At 40.0% G+C, this 21,969-nt stretch overlaps 1 protein-coding gene across 1 annotated transcript in view; it reads left to right on the forward strand.

The window, feature by feature from the left end:
• Window positions 1-2,260: 2,260 nt before the first annotated feature.
• The window catches only part of MICU2 (mitochondrial calcium uptake 2), a 155,438-nt gene continuing 135,729 nt past the window's right edge, over window positions 2,261-21,969 (forward strand). Inside the window, exon 1 of the mRNA XM_080591284.1 lies at window positions 2,261-2,517. Coding sequence (XP_080447410.1) covers window positions 2,281-2,517 — 237 coding nt within the window. The 5' untranslated portion in view covers window positions 2,261-2,280. The remainder of the gene's footprint in view (window positions 2,518-21,969) is intronic.

Genomic DNA, 21,969 nt, shown 5'->3' on the forward strand with positions numbered 1-21,969 from the left:
ATTTACTGCAGGGAGAGAGAGGTTGGCTAAGGACACCTCACCTCCCCGTCAGCATTGCGTGCTTGCAGTCATAGGAGAGTAGTTGTCCTTTCACATTGCAGCTATATCTGTCTCAGTCAGGAATGTCATCCAAGGAAAGGCAAATGACCTACTTATTTGTTCTTACTCAAAGAAAAACTGAAAATGCCTAGCAAGGTGCTGAACTAAACATGCTTACCTGTGTTGCAGTCACATGTTCAAAATTGTGGGATCTGGCATTCAGAATGCAAATCCCTCAGCCACCCTCTACAATGCTTCTGGGACGTTGCCAGCATCCACAAAGTGCTTGTTATTGGCTTACACAGAAAGCGAAGTATTCTTAAGGTGTTTGTGCAAATACTCTGTGTCAAACTTTAAGGCTGAGACAGAAAATACTTTGTCTGGAGGAAAGGAGGAAAAGGGGAGAGGAATTTGCTGTAAGTTTTACATCTCTGTAAGAGAAATTGGATTTTTCAGTATGCGTTTGTGCATGACAGAAGGATTTTGCTGCTATGTTTTATTGTATCTGAGGATTAGAAAGGATTTTCTTGTATGACTTACTTTCTAGGTCTCTGGGGATAGGGAAAGATTTTGCAATGTACATTACAGCCTGTGAGGATGGAAACCACTCATCCTGCATGTTGCACTCTTGGGTGATTTTGCAATGAGCACTCGTTTGTGTTTTCCAGAGGTGTTTTTGAAGAGTTTGTATCCTGCTAAGTATTCAGGTGGCACATGCCTGAAGATGTCTCAAACACTTCACTGAATGACATTCAACGAACAACACATGCTAATGGAAGACTGGATAAATTCTGAGATGCCATTAGTTAAATGACTGAAATTAACATGTACAAAATCAAATTCATGACTATGAATCCAGATCAGGAAAGGACAGCGAACTAAAAGTACTTTAGTGGCATGGACGTATATCACTGTATATCAGTGGTGAGAGGGGAAAAAAGGCATTTCCATGTATCAGAGCTGTGTTTCAGATGCCGCAGTGCTTGTAATGCTGACAATACAGTACTTGCTGTTGTAACAGAAAGAGGTGAAAGGTACAGCTTGCTAAGATGAACTGAGTACTTTCTGAAGGCCTTTAACCTAAGCAACAGGAAATCTCACTTTCTCTGCCAGATGCCTTAAGTCTAGAATTGCCTGAAACAGTTATCTCTCCAGTCTTTTTCCAAATTCACCAGGTGAACTTCAGGTGAACTTCTCCAAAAACACAAATCCCAGTACTACCAACCTAAAAAAGGCTGTTAACTTCCTCTCAGCTTTACTTCATGTGCCCATATATCATAAATTCCCAGGCAGCCCAATGTTTGAATGTGACTCATTAACATCAAGCTCAACCTAACCAAAGCCTAGAGAGCTTCAGTAGAACAATGGTAGTGGACCAAAAATAAATAAATAAATAAAAAATGGAGGCATTCAGGGTAAATAGTTGTCTCTGACATAAGTAATTACAGCTGGTCAATTCAATCTGTCATGCTTTTCAGTTATCACCTCTGCCATGACAGTTTGTGTAAGCAACCTCTTCTATCGTCTCATTCGTAAGAAACTCCACCCTTGAAAAGGATGTTTTAGACTTATTCATGTTTCTGTTGTTACTTGTTCTGGAATATACTGTGTTCAGTTTTCTGTCTCTCACTACAAGAAGGACATCGAGGCCCTGGAACGTGTCCAGAGAAGGGCTACAAAGCTGGTCAAGGGCCTGGAGCACAAGTCCTGTGAGGAGCGGCTGAGGGCACTGGGGTTGTTTGGTCTGGAGAAGAAAGAGGAGGCTCAGGGGAGACCTTATTGCTCTCTGCAACTGCCTGAAGGGAAGGTGCAGGGAGCTGGGGGTCAGCCTCTTCTCACAGGTAACTAGTGATAGGACTAGAAGGAATGGCCTCAAGTTGTGCCAGGGTAGGTTGGATGGTTGGCAATGAGGAGACATTTCTTCTCAGAAAGAGCAGTCAGGCATTGGGTTGGGTTGCCGAGGGAGGTGGTGGAGTCACCGTCCCTGGGGGTGTTCAAGGAAAGGTTGGACGTGGTGCTTAGGGACATGGGTTAGTGGGTGACATTGGTAGTAGGGTGATGGTTAAACCGATCTTGTAGGTCTCTTCCAACACGAACGGTTCTGTGCTTCTACGTTTCCCCTCCACCGACACCCGGCCGGTCACGCTAAGCCGGGGGGGGCCCACAGCCTTCCCCCGCCATCCCGCGGCCCCAGCCCGGCCGCCGCGCATGCGCCCCCGCGGCGGCGGAGCGGCCGCGTCCATGTCGGCGGCTGGCTGGAAGATGGCGGCGTGGAGAGCGGCGCTGGCGGCGGTCGCCCGCGCTCCGCTCCGGGGACGGCTCGCCGGGCTGCGGCCCGCCCGGAGCCAGCGGCGCCCGGCCGGCTGGAGGGTGGCCGCCGCCGCCGCCGTCCTGCTCGGGGGAGGCTCCGTGGCGGCGTGTTACGGCGGCTGGCGGGGGCGGCCGGGGGCGGGCGCCTTCCTCACCGTCCTGGCTCAGGTAAGGCGCCGGCAGCCCCGCTCCGGGAGCCCTCGACGCTCGCCCCGGGGGGCGCCTGGGGCCGGGGCGGGAGGGAGCCGGGGAACTGGGGGAGGCCGGCGGGGTGTGCGGGGAGCGGCCTGCGGGAGCCGAGCGCCGGCGGTGCCTGAGAAGTGGCCTGGGGGAGCGGCTGCCGTGACGGGGTCAGGCGGGGAACGCATGGCTCCGGCCCCCCGGCAGCTGTGTTTGGCCATAGGTGCTCCTGCTCCGCTTGGTTCTCGGTAACTTGGCTTGTTACCTGCGGTGGAAGCAAGCAGGGGTCCCCTGACAGCCCTGGGGTGTGCCCTGAGGGGTTCGTGTAGTCGTCGTGGGTACCTGACCTGTGCTGAGCTGCCCGTCTGCTGGCAGCTTCCAGGACTTGGCTTCTGGTCCGCGATGCCCAGCCTGAGCTTCAGGTGCTCTTAGGCATTAGCACGCTTCCCCCCTTAACAAAGAATATTCCCCCAAAATATCTCTTCTGTATTCCCCCAGAAATACGTGACACGCAGCAGTTAGGGTGATACCAGTTGGTACGTTCAGAATCTGGGCGATGAATGTTACGATGCCTTGGAGCATCAGTATTCATGCAGAAGGTCAAGAACACATACTCGTTATTTACAAAATAATCACCACAAGTTCCAAAACACAGTTATGCTTCCCACTGTTATTCATTTTGTGTAGTGAACTTTTTCCTGTTCTTCCTTCAGGGAAGAAATGGCTGTCAATTAAAGTCAGATAGGCTTCCAAGATGGGAAGACCCAGAAGTGATCTGGGCCAGCAGGTTAGGGTGGGATGGGGTTGGGAGGTCAGTGTATGATTGCATTGCCATTCAGCTGCTTCTGTCTAGGAAATTTTGGAAGAATTCCATGGTTTGTATGCTTTGAGATCCTGTCTCTTAGCAAATATTGAACAGTTTGAACTGCAGGCAGGTAAATAGTGATCTTATTTATTCTCAAATCAAGAGCAAGGAGTGATTTTTTTTTTATTACTTATTGATGTTGCAGTCTTAGGTATTGCAGTGGAGGAAACTCCACTTTTAAAATAAGAATGCTTCTGAAATAGGTTAAGTGTTAGTCCTGATTTCTTGGACAGCGCTTGTTAAAACTTTGGTTTTATGTACATATTCCCATCGAGGAAGGCAAACATTATTGCACTAGAATTCCTACTGGAAATGTATCTTCTTGCTGTAATGAGCCAGCAGAATAAGATTTTATATTTAGCTATGACATTTTTCAGCAGCATTGCATTATGTTTACAAAAAAATCCTGTCCTTGAGGCCTATTACCTGTACGTATGGGACTCTTGCATAAGTACACTGTGTGTGGGTGTATATAAAATGTGGTAACAGGAAGTAACCGCTTTTAAAGACTGTTGAGTTGAAGGGATATAGCTTTGGTGCTTGTGTGTTCTTGGACTAGCTTCCAGGTAACACATGGACAGTCCTACAAGTACACCTTATAACTCTGCGGGGGAACTGAAAAGCTACAGCTTCTTGAATTGATTCGTTATTGGTGACAATAAGTTGCTGGACTCTGCAAATGTTAAACAGTTTATTCAATTTAAACTTTTTAGTTTCCTGATAAAAGACTGTTGGACATCCCATCGTAGTTGCAGACAAAAGTTCTCCGTACATCTCAAGCTCTGCGTTGCTGCAATTAATGTAGTGACACTTCAAAAAGTACTTAAGAACTGGCCATGCGGAGCATGGCGCTAAGGGCAGTAAATTGAAAGCAGAAGTGGCCTGTAAAATCCGCGAGGACAGATTAATAGAACCAAAGCAGCATGCTGCGTTTCTTTTAAGCAGTTTGAATGCTACCGGTGGCTTCTTACAGACAGAAATAAGAAACAATCAAAAGCACTGCAAAGTGTTGAAACGTGTATCACCTTTATTTTTATGTCTTGGAGCACTCTTTTTTTTCAGTTCAGAGCTTTTGCTTAAATTGAGATACATTTCACATTCTACAAGTGGATGACCTGACTTTATATTATTCCTTTTCACTGTAGTGGATCTCAGGCAGCTTGGTTTGAGATCTCAAGCTTTGCTTGAGATTAGGCTTGCAAACAATTATGTACTGTTAATGTTGCTGTAGGTTATATAGGGGAATTGTGTGCAGCATGGGTATTGGAAATTTTATAGATTAAGGTAAGTATTTGAAATTAAACAGCACAATTTCCATGAGCATTGTGGTAATAAAAGTATACGCAGTGGAAATATTTGTACATCTCTCTCATGTACCAGGCCTAGCATATGCTCTTGAGAATGCTGAGTCCTTTAAGCTACAATGCTTCCCTGTTTTTCTTAGTAATACAGTCTTGACTGTTGAATCATAAGAATAAATCACTGCAAAATGGGTGGTAATTATTTAAGATGCCTGACAGAGTGAAGTTGACAAAGTGCCACTATTTCAGCATAATTTGAGCCACCGATTGAGTTTGTGTTCTTGTCCTGACAGTGAGATGTAACAACCACTAACAGCTTTATTGCAGTCAGTGTTCATTGTAAATACTTACTAGTTGAAATTGATAGCTATTTAGGTTTTCCTTTAGTGTCAATCAAACTAGTTTCCATCAAACTAATTAGAAGTTGTTCAGCATTATGTGTGATTCATGTAGTTACTTTCATTCTCAGTATTTGCTGACCTACTGTTTAGAAAGGTACAGGGAATATATTTGAATAAGTCCTTATTTATGATAGTAAATCTCTGCTGTACAAAAATTTTAGAGCAAAATTAACGTAATCTCTTTTTTTTTCCCCCCAGCTTTTATAGATACCAGGCCCTAGTTCTAGCTATTCTTGTTATTTACCAGTGAAGCTCCATTGCGTGTCCTAGAAGAGATATAGCCTGTGCTGGGAAAATCTAGATCAGCTTTTCCAAATGAAGGGAGCTAGGCAGCTTTTATAGAGGGGCAGGGTGGTGGCAGTGAGTGCCTTCATTCTGCCAGTGTGACTGAAAATGGTGATTGTATTGAAGTTCACCGAACGTATTTCTTCTGTTATCCTGAACAACATGCCTGGGTCAGAAACGTACACACTACACCACGCACTGCAGTGGTATGCCATAGGTTGCTTTTCGGTAATTCCAGAATGATGTGTAATTGGGAACCTTGATCAGACTTGCGGTATTGTCCCAGATCTTGCATTTTCCAATACTAAGGTGGCATTACACGTCCTACAGCTCTTGGAATCCTTTGCTTAAAACACACTGTTCATTGCAAGTCAGTTTGCAGTCGCTCAGGTTGTCTTTATCAGGGTGAAAAATCAAGTACAGGATTGCCACAGAGCATGCAAGTGGATTTGGGATAGAACACATCAGGAAACTGTACCATCAAACCTGGGAACTTGCCAAGGGACCGTAGCTTCGATCATTTGCAGCATGTGTGAGCATGAGATAAGAGAGCTCTGAGAAGCACCAAGCTGCCACAGGCAGCGTCTCCTACCCCTGCTGAGTGTTTTAGGGATGTGTTTAGTCAGTTTCAGCAAGAAGAATACAATTTGATTCACCCGGGAGAAGTTGCCCTCTCTGTAGAGTGTTGCATTTTGTGCTCAGTCTGAGTCACTCTTTCCAACTGAGACTGGCTAAAGTTGTTACTGGTGTACATATATATAATAACAACATGTGGAAGTCCTGTCTGTTTGGTACTGATAAAGGTGATATTGTTGCAGCATTCTTTTCCTAGGAGTATGGGAGCACTAGCTGATAATTAAATATTTGATCCGGCTTCCCTGAGCTAAGCGGAAAACACAACTTGACCTCCAGAGGTCCCTTCCAACCTCAACCATTCTGTGAACTTAATGATAGTTCTTGCTACTGGTTTCTGTTACGTGATTATAGCCTAGTTTGTTCTCTTCATCTTCCCCTTTCTTCTGTTGTTTGTGTTGTATTAGCACTGTGCTATGGTTCTTCCAGATAAGAAGAGACTCGATTCCTGTCCTAGAGGTCTTAAATACATATTGTATTTGATCATACATTTGGTCTTAACGTTTTCAGTTGAGATAATCCTATTCTTTCACAATGGATAACAAACCACTTGTGCCTTTTTTAGTGTCTGATATTGATGAAATACTTATTTTATTTTAAAATGTGGGGTTTTTTTTGAAGCAGAAAATAGCCTTTTTGTGTTTGAAAGTGGGAGGGTGGGGGAAAGTCCAGGAATCTCTTTTGGACTTGTTAAACTGTGTGGAGCGTTTCACCCTTTTCCACTTTTCTAATGATAGCGATTCTTAACAGAGCCAAAGATAGGCACACATGCGAGTGGTGACTGTGTGTGGCCATTTCATGAAAACTGTTACTCCAAACAGCTGTGAGTAAAATACTTTTACTGATTGAAGTTGGAGCTTCAGTTCATTTTCCTGGGCTATGTGTGTAACCACCACTAAAATTTACTTCGGAGCTATTGCCTTATACTCTTCGGTGAATGCAGAATACTGTAAAGGATACCCTGGACACCAGTTTTGTTCGGGGAAGGTGCCCTTGGATCTGGCACAATGGTAAAGACAAAATAATCCACTGGAGGACCTCTTCACGAATCCTGACTGATAGAGAGCTCAAAGTGCTGCAGTTCATAAGATAATCTAGGGAGACTGCTGCAATTAAATGTAACTCAAAAGTTTATCAGGTTTGTAGGAGAAGTCTTTGGGCTTCCAGATGTGGAAGCTGATAAAAATGGTTTTAATAGTTCTGAGAGCAGACTGTTTCTTGGTCGTACTTTGAGTGCTGGGATGGATTTGTTTCAGACGAGTTCTAGTATATTGTGCATGGTTTTCATCTGGGTAAAAATTTCAATCCTGATCAATAGATGATTCGCAAACTAACGTCAGCTATGCATATGTTACCTTTTTAGTTTATTTTCACTTGATTGGTAACTTCTGGCATAGACATGAATGCGGTATTACATTCTTGGTGTCACTGCCCCTCATTATGTGCTACCAAAGCAAATGACATCAGTTGCATGCATGTCAAAAGCAGCTTTTTGTTTAAATTGTTTGAAGCAATTTCTTTAGAGCAGTGGAAGGAAGAAATGAATAGCTCTGGGATTCTGATATTTTTGCATATTCCATGTATCCTGGACCACTTGATGACTTATGTTATGCTTATACAACTTTTAGCTCACATTTCCTCAGTTTTATTTATTTATTTTAATATAGATTATATCTAGGAAGGTAAAATGTATATTAACTGCATGTAGAAGGTTTTCAGTATTGGCAGGTAGGATGTACATGTGTGGCATTTGAATTCAGTCACCAAATAGAAAAAAAAAGCGTATTTTTTTTTGTAGGAACCATTGGTTAATCTATAGTTCACATGTAGGTGCTTTAAACTGAGAGACTGGTTGGCAAATCTCGTTAGAATGGGAATTTTTGTGGGGGTTTCTGTGCAATCTGTTCTAAAAGCCTGGTTCATGCTAAGGAAGAACATTGCTGTTAAGATGAGGTGTCTGGATAAATATAGAAGTCTGGATAAAATTGCATAAGGATTTGTAGTGATGTATGGAATTGCTCGGAGGAATCTGGTTCTAAAATAAAACCAGTAAGAATATGTACAGCCTAATCTGAAAAATAGACAAGAAGATTCTTGTGCTTACTCTGTCATAAAAATAAAAAAAAAAAGCCAGCTTTTGTTTGATCAAAAGTCCTGGAATAATTTTTGTGTCCTAAGTAATAATTTAAAAGCGTTTGTCTTTGAGTCTTTTTTTCTATTAGAGTTCGAGAGGTGTTTGGACAAAGCTCTCAGACACATGGTCTGATTTTTGGGTGGTCCTTTGGGTACCCAGGAGCTGGACTCAGTGATCCCTATGGGTCCCTTCCAACTGGGATATTCCGTGATTCTATGAAATTAATTGCGAATGCAAATGTAACAGCACATCTAATAGATTACGAGGATGCTCACAAAAGAATAATTAAGCATGTATAAAATACAAGTCCTCAGTGAACGCTTTAACAGGCTTTTGAAATTTAATGCAAATGTTTTTAATCCACATCAGGCATGCTACTCGCTGATAGCTTGCAGGCCTCGGAGAAGCTTCGTGCCGACCTGACCACACGGCCCTATGGTTAATGCTTAAAATCTGCCTGGTGAAACAAGGCCATATAAAAAACCATTAAAATCACAATTACTGTTGTGGGCTGGAGCCACTTTAAGTAAGGCTTATGCTTTTTTTATTACTTATTTTTCCTGCTTTACCTTGTCCGTTCCACACCATGCTGGCCTTGGATTTTCCTGCTGCTGACAGAAGCTGTCTACGTGCGATGGGCCACGCTACGCTGTGTGAGGTGGCCAGGGACCACGTTTGCCTGCCCCTGCCCAGCATCAGGTCAGTGTTGGGGCTGCAGCACGGCAGGGAAGGCGTGAGGGGCTCCAGGCTGCCTTTTCGGCTTCAGCCTTGAACCACCCCTCAGGTGGTGCCTTTAAATCTTCCTCCCACTGAAGCATCTGTAAAACCGTCAGCCTTCAGGTGGGCACCAGGTCTGATTCAAGGTCTTTCAAAGCACTCATGTTTCTTGACAGCAGTGCCCAGTGCTGGGAAGTCTTTTTCTTGGTGAGCAGTGAGTGCAGGCAGCGTTCTTGTCAGCATCGGTAACATCCTTCTATTGGCTTCATATTTTGCCTTCTGATGCATCTTTCCTGCTATATTTACAATGTCAATAAATATGACATATAATTTACAATCTCAATAAATATGACAAAATGATGATCATGACAAGGTAGTTAAACATTGTAGGTAAACACACTGAACACTTCCTATTTTTGAAAGGAAATGAGTACTCAAGTACCTTGAGTACTGTGTTCAGTTTTGGGCCCCTCACTACAAGAAGGACATGGAGGTGCTCGAGAGAGTCCAGAGAAGGGCAACGAAGCTGGTGAGGGGTCTGGAGAACAAGTCTTACGAGGAGCAGCTGAGGGGGCTGGGGTTGTTCAGCCTGGAGAAGAGGAGGCTCAGGGGAGACCTCATCGCTCTCTATAGGTACCTTAAAGGAGGCTGTAGAGAGGTGGGGGTTGGTCTGTTCTCCTACGTGCCTGGTGACAGGACGAGGGGGAATGGGCTAAAGTTGCGCTGGGGAGGTTTAGGTTGGATGTTAGGAAGAACTTCTTTACTGAAAGGGTTGTTGGGCATTGGAATGGGCTGCCCAGGGAAGTGGTTGAGTTGCCATCCCTGGAGGTCTTTAAAAGACGTTTAGAGGTAGCCCTTAGTGATATGGTTTAGTGGAGGACTTGTTAGTGTTAGGACAGAGGTGGGACTCGGTGATCTTGGAGGCCTCTTCCAACCTAGACGATTCTGTGATTCTGAGTAGTCAGTTTGTCATTGCATTTCTGGGATATCGACAGTCAGTGGCTACATAAGATATTTTAACACAATTCATGCATACACCTTCTAACTGGTGTATCACGCCGGTTTATTCTTACTAATTTTTTTTTCTCGCCATTGCTTCTAGAAGTAAACTGAAGTACTGGGGTTGGGTCTGTGCACATAAATAAATACCTTAATAACGTTGTTGCCTCCTAATTCATCTAGGAGTAAGTTAGAGTTAATAGTCCCAAATATTATGAAAATGGTGTGTTCAAAAACTCATTTTAAAACATCATTCGTCCAATATTTAAGCATCAATAAATCTATGAATCTTATCCACAGGGAGAGCTTTTTAGAATTGGATTAACAGCTCAGACTTCCCTAATCTTTTTTTTTTCTTTTTTTTTCCCTGAAAGATGCTTCAGTCTTTCTGAGCTGTTCCTCTTGCGCAGCCAAAGAGGGTAACCTTAGCTACCTCTTGTTTAATTCTGTATTTCACTGTGTTATGGAAATACTGTGTGTATCAGGTATCCGCTAAGCGGTCTAAATCAATAACGGAGATATTAAATATATCACAAACATCATTCTCTGCATTGGTGACATACAGACATTGTCATGTTGTGTGCCCAAAATAGAATGTGGTATAGAGAGTATGGAATCTGTAGGGCCATGATGTTATAATTAATTATAGACTTAGATGTTGCTTATGGATATACATTTGTTTCACAACTTTAAATATACGGTATCCATTTCAGCCTTTTGAATGTGAGATATTTATATCCTGAAGTTTTTGGCTTTGAAAATATTTACATTTATTCCCTTCTCTGTGTGCACAGAGATTCTTTGTACAGGTGTCTTCATTGATACTAAAACAACATGATGTCAAATGTAATCTTAGGGGTCGAGGTTAAAATTTAACTATCTTTCGTCTGATCTGTCACCTTCTACTTCGATTTGCTCCGGCTGTATGACTTGAGTAATTAAACAAAATTTAACTAGCATTCTTTAGGCACTTTGATACATGTGGACAGATTGGGTGACTTGAAGTTGCATGATTTTATTGTGGTTTTAGCTATTATTTTGATTTTGGTGTAATGAAAGGTTAATGTTACAGTTTGAAAGTCATTGGCTGCTTATGCTAGTGGACAAACATGAATGAGTAAGAAAATAGTTTGACTGCAAGTTAAAAATACTGTTCTGAATAGAAATAATTATACAAAATAATTGGATTTTTAACAAATACCCCAGGAAGAAATTAGTATTTATTTACCGGGAATAATAGACCCTTTCCTTGCACAAAACAGACATTATAATGTTTCTTTATCTCCTTTCTTAGATGGAAGATGTATCTAAAACGATGTTGTTTCTAAAAACTTTGAACAGGCAGAGTGATAAGTAGCCTCTTTTTCTTTTTTTTGTAAAAAATGATCAGTTGTGTCCAAACAGTAGCCTCAATTCTGTTATTGTGTTTGCAGGATGAGCATAAGAGCTCTGTATTACACTTCCTTGTAGATTCTTGTCTACAGACACAAATGGCTAAATATGGCTATTCCCAGGAAGTGGGTTAGCATCTTGCAGCATAATGTAACCAGAAGAAGAGGTAGTAGCTCAGAATCTACAATTAATTTTTGCTCTGGGGAAAGTTACACAGATTTCACTGGTGACAGCTGTGACAATAGCATTAGGGCTGTTCACGCTACGTACATCTGCTTATTTCCTGCACTGGGTGCTTCCAGGTCACTCAGTGTGAGTACTTTGTAATATCTAATTTATTTCTTTTTTTACTATTGTTCTTTGAATAATGTTACTTTATTTGACATAAGTAGGCTTAATTTAGTTTAATTAATATTCCACAAAGACACTAACTAAAGTAATCATCAGAATTAATGACAGAGAAAATGGTGTGAAATGCTCATTCAGAACACATTCAGTTGGCTCTGTCTCCTTACTGTTGCTCCTGACCATTGTTAACTACACTATGGGCCGAAGGACAACAGAATAGTCTTGTTAGCTTTAAACACCAGCCAGCATTTAAATTAGTTCCTCAAGTCCCATTCAGCGTAGGGGAAATTTCGAGAGTGACTGTCTTGCAGTGATGAAGTCTATAAAAAGCAGTTGTAGCAGATGTAGCTAATAAATACTGTCTTATCAGCACTGATCCCTTCCCTGCTGCTGCGCCAAATCAGCAGTAAAACGCCTTCATCTGCCTCCAAAAACTGCAGACTAACTCTAGCGTAGATGAAAAATTGATATGAACTGAAGGAAATCAGTGTTTCCAGAAATTATTTTTTCTGAATCTCTTTTTTTTTAAAGTAGACGTTTACTTTGAATAAGGCCTATTATTGGAGATACTGCCATAGTAATAATATATTAACGAATTATAATGCAATATTAAAATGCAATACACTTAAATACATATATAGCTTTATATATACTTTGTTATATGTAAATTTACATTTTATGCATACATTTCTAAGGATATAGTATTATGCATATGTATAAGATGCGCATAAAACACTCATTATGTAAATACAAGAGAAAGAAAATAAATGTAATGGTATGATAATAATGAAATTATGAGTTTTATTTTGAAAGTTTCTGGTCTAACTTATAAGCTATGCCCAGAACAGGAAGGATGGATTCTGCCTGAAGTTCAGCTGAAGGCTGCTCGTGGTGGCTGCTCACCACCAAGTCAGGCCTGGCTTTCAAACTCACGCGGTGCGCACACTGCTGTGCAGCCTTGCTGAAGAGAAATTGGGAGAGTTCTGTGCTGTCATGTTGCTCTGATGATACAACTTGGTAACAGTGTTATATTCTCTCACAGATTTGCCAAAATGAACTTTATTTTTCAGTGCAAAAGTTTTATGGGTTACGCACTGAGCACATTGCTTGACCGTTTGCTTCTCCTTTTCCAAAGCTTTGGAAGTTAGAAGACAGCAGAGCTGAGTGCCGCAATAGACAGAAGAGTGGTTTAGGGCTGCAGTACAACCTCTGTCACAGTTCTCTCTGGATTTGTTTTTGAAGCAACTCCGGACTTACCTGGTAATTTGGCTTTTTTTTTTTTTTAACGGACATGCAAGTCAAAATGATGCTAAGATGCTGTATTTTACCATTGCTTCATAACCTCATAGTATTTATATTTAAAGTAACAGTGGTCTCAGTAGCCTGAAATTGTCACAAAGGGAAATGTTTTCCCTTGCTCATTTGCCTGAGGAGATGGCATTATTAGAGTGTGGTTCTTGTTTAGGAATGCAATAAAGGTGGTTGATAAAACATCTGGCAACCCTTTGTACTGAAGAGTATGCTTGATGGCCTTAGGAATATGGAGTACAGTAGTACTTGGGAATAAGTAGAAAAGGACAGGCTTTTGCTGAAGATGGGAATCAGCAGGAATAAACACTAGTCTCCAAAACAAAACCCGAAGTGAAAAAAAGAATAAAACAAAAACCAACAAACCCAACAATACAAAACATGAATCAGTTTAAAACCTAGGCTTCCCAGAGCAATTCAGATACTTTTATCTAATATAAAGTATTATCATAAAATCTAGATTTTTTCATATGGAACAAATGAGGAGAATTAATATATGATTTAGTTGCTCACATTCGATGGACTCCTGTTTCGTAATACATAACTGTTTTTCATGAGATCCATCTTCACTTAGGAGTAGCTTACTGTTTTTTGCAGTGAGTTGTGTCCACAGTAGAACATGGGCAATTAATAAATTTTGGATGGTTACATGTATGTATCAGAGAACACAAACGTTTGTTTCAGTACTTCAGACAAGTGCAATATCTGGTTTGTCTTCATGAAATGTCTGTGTCACTAATGTAATTTAGAGGAAGACCTTATAAAAATGCAGTTACAGCAGCTACTTTAAAAATGTGGACAAGTTTGAATATAATGTTTGCAGTGAAAGAAACAGTCTTTCATATTCTGATTCTGTGGTTAGGCCTGGGAGGTTTGTAAGCACGTGAGAAACAACTGAGTAATGGAAATAGAGCTCCTTAAACAAGATGCAGATTCTATTTGTGCTCAGCTGGGTGAGTCCTACAATGTGCAGATACTTTTCTTGTGCTGTGACTTACTTGGTCTGAAATTATTTTCTTAGTCGTCCACCAAATTATCTGGCAGTGCATGCTGCTATTTTTTCCTTACTTAAGCGACAATTTTTTAAGCTCTGGAAACTCTTTTCATTTAAATTGGATATAGCTGGACCTTCCCATATGAAAGCTTCTCAGCAAAACCTTAAAATATGTTGAGACTAATTTACAAGAGCTAAACATGCTCTATGTTGTGGTTAAAATACACATTTTAATTTGCCATTCAAAGTAAATCATTTTCTGTATTATAACAGAGCTGTAGTTCTGTGTAGCTTGCTTGGTTAATGCATGTGTGTGTGTTGCTGCTGCAGTACCTTCTGAGAAAAAACAATTGCTCCTTTTTTCACATAGAGCTGTAGTTAAGCACTTCTGTAAATAAATTTGTGCTTGTCTTAAGCTCTCTCCAGTGACTTTATTGAAAAGAGTGCTAAAGACCTTAAAGCTAAATACATTTAGGCTGTGAGCTATGTGAAGGACTCATCATCAAGAACAAAAATGGCAAAATCTAAAGCAACTCTTATGCTTCTGGATTAAAATAAGTTAATTAAACGTCGAATTTTCAACTCGGCTGAAGAACCATCATGGACAGTAAATAGTGTAAAGTATATAAAATTGCTTTTCCTAGAACACAGTGTTTTCTTTTATTGTGAATATGCCTGTTGTATGGAATGTTCCTACTCAATCTCCCAGAAAAACATCGTAGGAAATTGCTGACATACTTTTTTCCCAGCTGCTGTTAAATTTGGAAAACTGACAATGTCATATTGCCAAATGGTGTTGCATTGTTTAATTTTAAGATTCATGTTCTTATTCCTCTTCAGCCTCAAAAGCGTAAAACACAAAGCAAAATAAGAAAATTTCAGTGCACCAGAAATGTTGCATGTGCTAGTTGAACATAGTTTGTATAGCACTAGATAGTCGATTCTTTATGTGAGCACGTCTATAAAAAATAATGTGGTTTCATCTGTGAATATGCCATCTGTTTGCTGTATGTTTATCATCAGTACCTCATTTCATTGTTTGTGATGAAGAGGTCCCTGGACAGTACTGCTTCTTGAAATGACAGTGATGCATTCAAGATGTATTGTCAGCAGTAGTGAATCATAGTCAGATTCCTTGCTGTAAAACTCTTAGAGCAGTATATAATGTTACACTGCTGATACCTTTTCCTTCGCACTGTACACTCATTCCTAGTGGTAGCATTTCCAGTGTTTCAGAATAGTGATACAAACAGCACAGAGTGCTTATACCAAGTGCCATCGCGTGGTTGACTCTTCTGGGAGAGGGATTTCCGAGAGCGTAGTTGTCGACCTGATGGCACATCTATTTCACTTCTTCTTCCCCAGACGGCTAGTTAACTTGATCTTTCTGGGGATCTGGGAGCTTTCTCTGCAGGACTCTTTCCTCGTAGCGGGCTCTACAGGTTGAAGTTGTGCAGAGGGTACTGGGTCCTCTCTTCTTCACGTAGCGTGTGAGTTGGGTACCTCTCCCAGCATCACTTCCAGGACCAGCAGCCTCCACACCTCGAACTGCCCTGCACTGTCGCTTTCCAGGAGGGAAGGAGCTTGCTTCTACTATCTTCATTGCTTTGTTGCTGAAGCAATGGGTTTAGCTCTGAATACGGAGTTAGAAGGTGGAGGGTAATGTGAGGTAGGTAGAGAGGCTCTGGGGTCAGACAACGTAGGGCTTAAATTCTGGTTGTGGTGTACAGACCCTTCTGTATAGTTCAGTAGAGTTCCCGATTGCATATCACCTCTATAAATTCATGTTGTGGGCATCTCTTTCTAGCCACTGGAAATATCCAGTTGATCTGCTAGACCAGCAAAAGTGGATTCAAAAGTTGTTTGCAGTTCTTTGAAGTGTATTACACTTCATGCATAATGTTTCTTGTCATCCTGGAGGCCATACCTGGGATGTTATTTTGCCTCTTCAGGCCTGGAGATTCTCACATTTCTCATCGCTTCATGCTTGAGGGAAGCTTCCAGCCATTTAGTGTCCCTATGAATGTGTTTGGCAAAATAAAGTTCGTAGAGGCAATACCCTTTATCAGATGAGATGCTGTAAATGGGAAAATTCCACAAGTTTTTGGTCAACACACAAGCTCTTAGATCTGAAGTAAAAGTAAATTTAAAAATTGAGCAAAAGTTGAGGAAAGATTGCTCTGCTGGTACTTCAGAAACTGGAAAATGTGCCTTCTCTGTCAGCAAACCTTGAATAGACAGGTGAGGAGTTACTGGTAGTGATCAGCTTATGTTCAGGTAGTCATGAGATAATAGGGATGTGCTTTTGATTGTGAATAGGGCTTGGGCCCTGGAGCTTGTACGTTGCAAAGAGCAGAGTCCAGGAACAGTTTCATAAGAATGTGAAGATAGCATGCTTGCAACACTTATGCCCATACATCAGCTGAATATTTTTTTGTGTTCAGATATTTTGCTGAATGCAACAAACTTCAGCTATAGACAGCTCAAAAAAGCCTCTTCTGTCTTTGCAGGAAAAATATCCTTTATTCTGTTTTGGTACTGCAGTCTTTCTACTTAATGTAATACTTTTGTAGTAAGGGAAGCATGGGAGGACAAAGTGTCTCTACTGTCCTTCAGAGTTTGTTCTGCTGTATTTTTGGAGCTAATGTATGCATAAGGCACTGAGTAAAGTATCCTGTGTTATTGCATGCAATAAGTACATAAGATAGCATAATTTAAAAAGCGTTTGTCTTTGAGTCTTTATTCTATTAGAGTTTGAGAGGTGTTTGGACAAAGCTCTCAGACACATGGTCTGATTTTTGGGTGGTCCTTTGGGTACCCAGGAGCTGTGATCCCTATGGGTCCCTTCCAACTGGGATATTCTGTGATTCTATGATTCCATTATACATAAAATAAGTGTTCATGAAATATCTGACAAAGAAACTAAATTTTATATATATATATATATATATATAAGCAATTTACCTACCACATATCCAACCTATTACAATGCTTTGACTAGAGACTAAGTTGAGCTTTGTGGTGTGGTGGTGTAGTGGTCATAAATGTTCAGTAATCATAAATCATGCCTTAAGATTGGACTGGCCAAAAACGTAAGGTTTTTATTTAAGATCGTGTGGTTATTTTTATTGGTTTTGAACCTCCAGGGTTGACACTTCCCAACTGTAAAGGCTAGAAGTTTTTCAGGGAAGTTAAGCTACTTTCTCAGTGTTAGGAACAGTAATGCAACTTTAATAAAATAGAATGTTTTGTTAGTATTCTTGATGAAACTAAGTGGTAGGTTCAATATATACATATATATACACTTCTTGATTTGAGAATCAAGAGTAGTGAGAGTCTTAATGAGTTCTTTGGTGGCTTTTGTTAAATCACAAGGTGAGAAACATCTGTTATTGAAGTGCCAAGTTGCACTACTCACCACCATGAAAAAAGCAAGCTTTTAACAATAGAAAAATGGCTGCAAAAACTGATGACTGCTTTCAACTTGTCGAATTCCTAGTTGGTCATCTATTTTATATGCTGTCTCCTTTCCATGTAAGTTTCTTCCATATGGCTTACTTTCGTCATTTAAACTGAGGGCTAGTGACCCTCAGTTCCTCCAGATGGAAGGAGGGAAAGGATTACTTCCCACACAGAAGAGATTTGAGAAAATTGTAAGTTTGAAGGAAAAAAAAGAGGGGAAGGGGGGTCACTAGCAGCCTAGTGTTAAAAGTAACAAGGCCACACTTGATCATAGCAATAACTATACTGAAAAATCCTGGGCATCTATATTTGCCTACAAAAAGCTTCAGATTTTTCTGTAGTAGTAAGGCTGCTGGAGAACTGGTAGTTCTGTTTGGGGTTTGGGTTTTTTTGTTGTTTTTTTTTAGTTGAAAAAGGAGGTTGTTGTAATCTACACAACTGATAGAGTATTCAGGAGATTTCTCCTGTGTAAAAGAATCATAAAGAAGAGAGATCATTTTTCAGAACAAGGAAAACCTGAAGATTGAGGTATGGAATATTTAGGCTCAAACCCATGCTCCAGACAGAGCACAACACAAAGCTCTATAACACAAGTAAGCATCTTACCACCCATGTTACTACATGTGCTAGGATGATCTTTTTAAGCTGAACAACAATAAATAAAAAAAAAAACTGGGAAGTGATGAAACTGTGATCTTTGTTTCCAGCCAGTCCAGAAAGTTCAGGGCTTAAAACCAAACTTGTATTCAGACCAGTTTATTAAAAAGAAAAAGCTTTCTGGAGATTTGTCTTTTTTATTTATTTTTAAGTAAAATTATTTAGGTTGTCATGGTATTGTTATGTGTGCTAAAAACATGATTCTTGTAGGTCCAGAGTGAAAGATAGGCATATAATTTTAAACATGCGCTATTTCTCAGCTAGATTTGGATATAACTGGATACAGAAAAAATAAATAAAGGAAATGTATCATGAGCTTTTCTATACCCTATCAGTTTGCAAAGAACTTGCTCAAGAAAGACTGTTTTCAGAAACAGGAAGAGTCAACATAATTGTTTTTACGGACGATTTAAAAGGTTCACGCACAGATAACTTTGTGTGAGAGTACAGTACTGTAACTCATGTAAGCATCTGTGTGAACTATATCATTACTTCAATTTGCCTGTTTTTTTTTTTTTAAATACAGTGTTAGATTAGAGGTGGAAAGATAACACAATAATTTACAAAGTGCTAAACTGGGTTTAAAATCCTCCTTGATGGTGTAGCCTGAAGTATGTATCTCAGTTGTGTTAAAGATACCCAAGTTAAAAATAAAGGGGAGGAGGAAAGGCATATCTGTGGTGTCACCGAGGCATGTGGTAAGTTGATGTATAAAGGGAACGTAATGGATCTGCTTGGATTCCAGCCAATGTTGCTGGACACAGGCATTCAGCGAGGCACATTCCGGGGCATTAAGTGCAATCCCTTCCCGAAGCGTGGTGAGCCTTCTGTGTAATTCATCTTCTCTGCAGTCCACTCCGCTAGGGGCTGGACACGCGGCTTAGCCGATTTCATTACCACTGTAACTTCTGTGTAGTTGCTTTTCAATTCAAGGCAGCATTCAACTTCTAAATGCTTACAAATGGGTTAGCTCTGTTTGAATATACTATATTCACTTTAAACTTGGTCTTACTTGGAGTAGGGTACTTGAATCTTGTTTCTGCTGTACATTGTGAACGAATCATTGGAAGACGATAGCTTTTCAATCTGCATTTTTTAATTTATAAAAGCTGTTAGTTTTAGCATGCAAAAATTAATTGTAGTGGGCTTTCTTTTTAAATTCTGTCATGTTAGCAACTTACTCTGATACTATGACTTTGCTACCTTGTATAGGGGGAAAAAAATGTGTGATCCGTTTTAGTGAGCACAAAGAGAAGGAAAGAGGAATTCTTCAGTGGAAGTCATCTGTGAATAGCAACAATAAGTGAAGTGCTGCAGTAGAACTCACTCTCTAAAGGTGTCCGAGATGGAAGTTTTCCTCCTCCAGACTTGAAGAAGCAACACTCCCATTTTCCCTACCAGCCTAATTTTCCACGTATTTCCATTTTCTTGGCCATCTAAAGTCAATATGCACTAAGCATACATCTTCTTGTTATGTCTTCTGGAATAAAAACCTTACAGACGTTCAGAAAAATTTTAAGTTTCTTTTGTGAACCACCTGCAGGATGAGCTTGGTGTCACCTCGTGCCGGGAGGTTTGGGTGCTATCAGGTCGTGTGAGGCTGGAGAGGAAGCAGAGCTGTGCTGACACCAGAAGGGTTGCCTGCCTACTCCATCCTATCCCCTCAAAAGGGTGGGTTACCTCCGATTGCCTTAAAATAAACAAATACCATTTTTTGAAATGAATACCCCCAAAGTCATCTTTGACTACCAGGATTATTTGGCCACTTATTTTATGGGATAGCCAGAGCAAGCGTGAATGTATAGACTATAGCTTTGTGTGTTTAATTGTGTGCAACCCATTTATAGAAAAAGAAATGTTATGAAAGCGTTTAGCAAAACTATAAATGTTTATAATATTATAGCTTTTACTATCAACTCATCATGCTAACAGCTATGATTACTGTTCTTTGTTAATTAAAAGCTGTTTTGTAACAAAAAGCTTCAGATAAATATTTAATGTCAAGCTGGGCTGAAATTAATCTAAAAGATATTAATATGCGCACAGTATCTGTGACCTACTCTTCGTTGTGACATTGTGCTTTCAAAATATAAAATGACCTGCTTTTCTAGCATATGAATGTTTATATTCACTTTTTAAGAGCTTAATGTCCAAAATCTAATTTTAAAATAGCTTTTTTTTCTGATGTGTTGACAGCAACTAATTGTTATTCAAAGATAATACTGTTGCAAGCTAAGCTTGTTAAATTAAACTGTTTGATTTACCTTTCATTTCTTTTGCCTCCTTAGAAAATCTTCCTAGTTCAGTGCTGCATGATATTTTCTCTAGTTGTGCGTGTGAAGAACTGTAGTCACTGGACCTTGGAAAGTACATAGGAAGGGGTGGTATTTTTCTTCTCTAGCATTAGGCGCATAGGGCACTAAAGTCTCTTCTTTGTTCCCTCTACCTTGCTTCAAAAAAAAGCAAAGGTCCAAAAAAATCATTTAATGCTGTCATTTCATATTCTCCATACTTCTGGAACAAAGCTATTTAAGCCTGCGATCTAAATAGCTGTTCACAGCTGCTGCCAGCTTATACCCTGGTGCTAGTTAGAGCTGCTCACCGTAACGCTGGAGAGACCCCTTTTAAATATAGTATTTTGACAAACTTTAAACACTGTGTTCCTTAGTTAGATTCCTTGTCTAAGCCTCTTTGTATTTCACACATTTAGGAGAACTGACATTAAGCTTATCTCTGTTAAATGTGGCGAGCCATAATCACTTAATGAGAAACAATTTTTAAGAACAAATAGAGGTAATTCAGCACTACTAGTATGACATTGCATAAAATGTTCTTTGCACTAGTCAATTTTCCAAACAGCACAGTCATGTTTGGTTTTGGCAAGGTCCTCTGGTTCTACACTGCCGTTGTAGCTGAGCTAGTCTGTACCAGGTTTTTAACTACACTTTTCCAGTAGCTTTTACTCAGCCTTCCTGAGCATTTAGACCATTTCTAAAGAGAAAATACAAAGCTAAACCAAAGGCAGTTATGTTTATATTGGGAAAATATTTGTAACATTGAGAAATAACTTTTCATCATCTCTCTCAATTCTTATCTATTTATTCCATAATCCTATCAAAGTAAAGATAAGAAAATAAATGTCTGGATCTTATGTTGGTGCTCTTGTGTAGAGTATGTAAAGTGGCCCACTGAAACTTCTGACCTACTGGTCTCACTTCCCAGGTAAGGATTTTCTAACTCTTTCTTCCAGTTCACTCTTACGTTGCCTTCTTCTTGACTTTGAGAAGCATCACCAGTCTCTGTTTGTTTTGATTTAAAACTATTTTATTTTTTTTGAGGAAGAGTGAAGAGAAAAATAAAAAGTTAGAGATAATGAAACTTTCTCTTTCTGCATAAAGTAGGATAGCTTAGTATTATTTTAAAGAACAAAAGTATGTTGTCCATGTTTTAACCAAAACAATTAACTTTTAAAAAATTCTTGCTACTAATTTGCATCAATATCGTTGTACCAAACAAATTGTACCACTGTGGGATTTACTACTCATCATCACTGCAGCATCACAGACTTCAAACTTCTTTTATACCAGAATGGATGAGAAGGATTTGAGTATCTAAGTAGCATATAAGTGCAAAATATTCAAAATAAATACTAAGAAATATGCAGAAAATATTAATAGGAAAAAGAATGGCAATTGTTAAGAGTTTGTGTTGACATGGAAAGGAATTATATACGTTCTGTTTAGTGGACTTCTGTAACGCATTAGTTTTTTTTTAGCTGCTGTATTAAAGATGGCTTGGGCTTCCCTCAGTGGAAGCTTTAATGACTGGCTTGAAGCCATTTTCTTTTAAGGAATTAATATTTAGACATAACATTAGCTATGGAGGTAATTAGAATAATTAATGAATAAAATTGCAAGGACTGTAATTTGCATTGCCTAATATCA

This window comes from Anser brachyrhynchus (assembly GCF_964034855.1).
Source record: "Anser brachyrhynchus genome assembly, chromosome: 1".
Taxonomy (NCBI): domain Eukaryota; kingdom Metazoa; phylum Chordata; class Aves; order Anseriformes; family Anatidae; genus Anser; species Anser brachyrhynchus.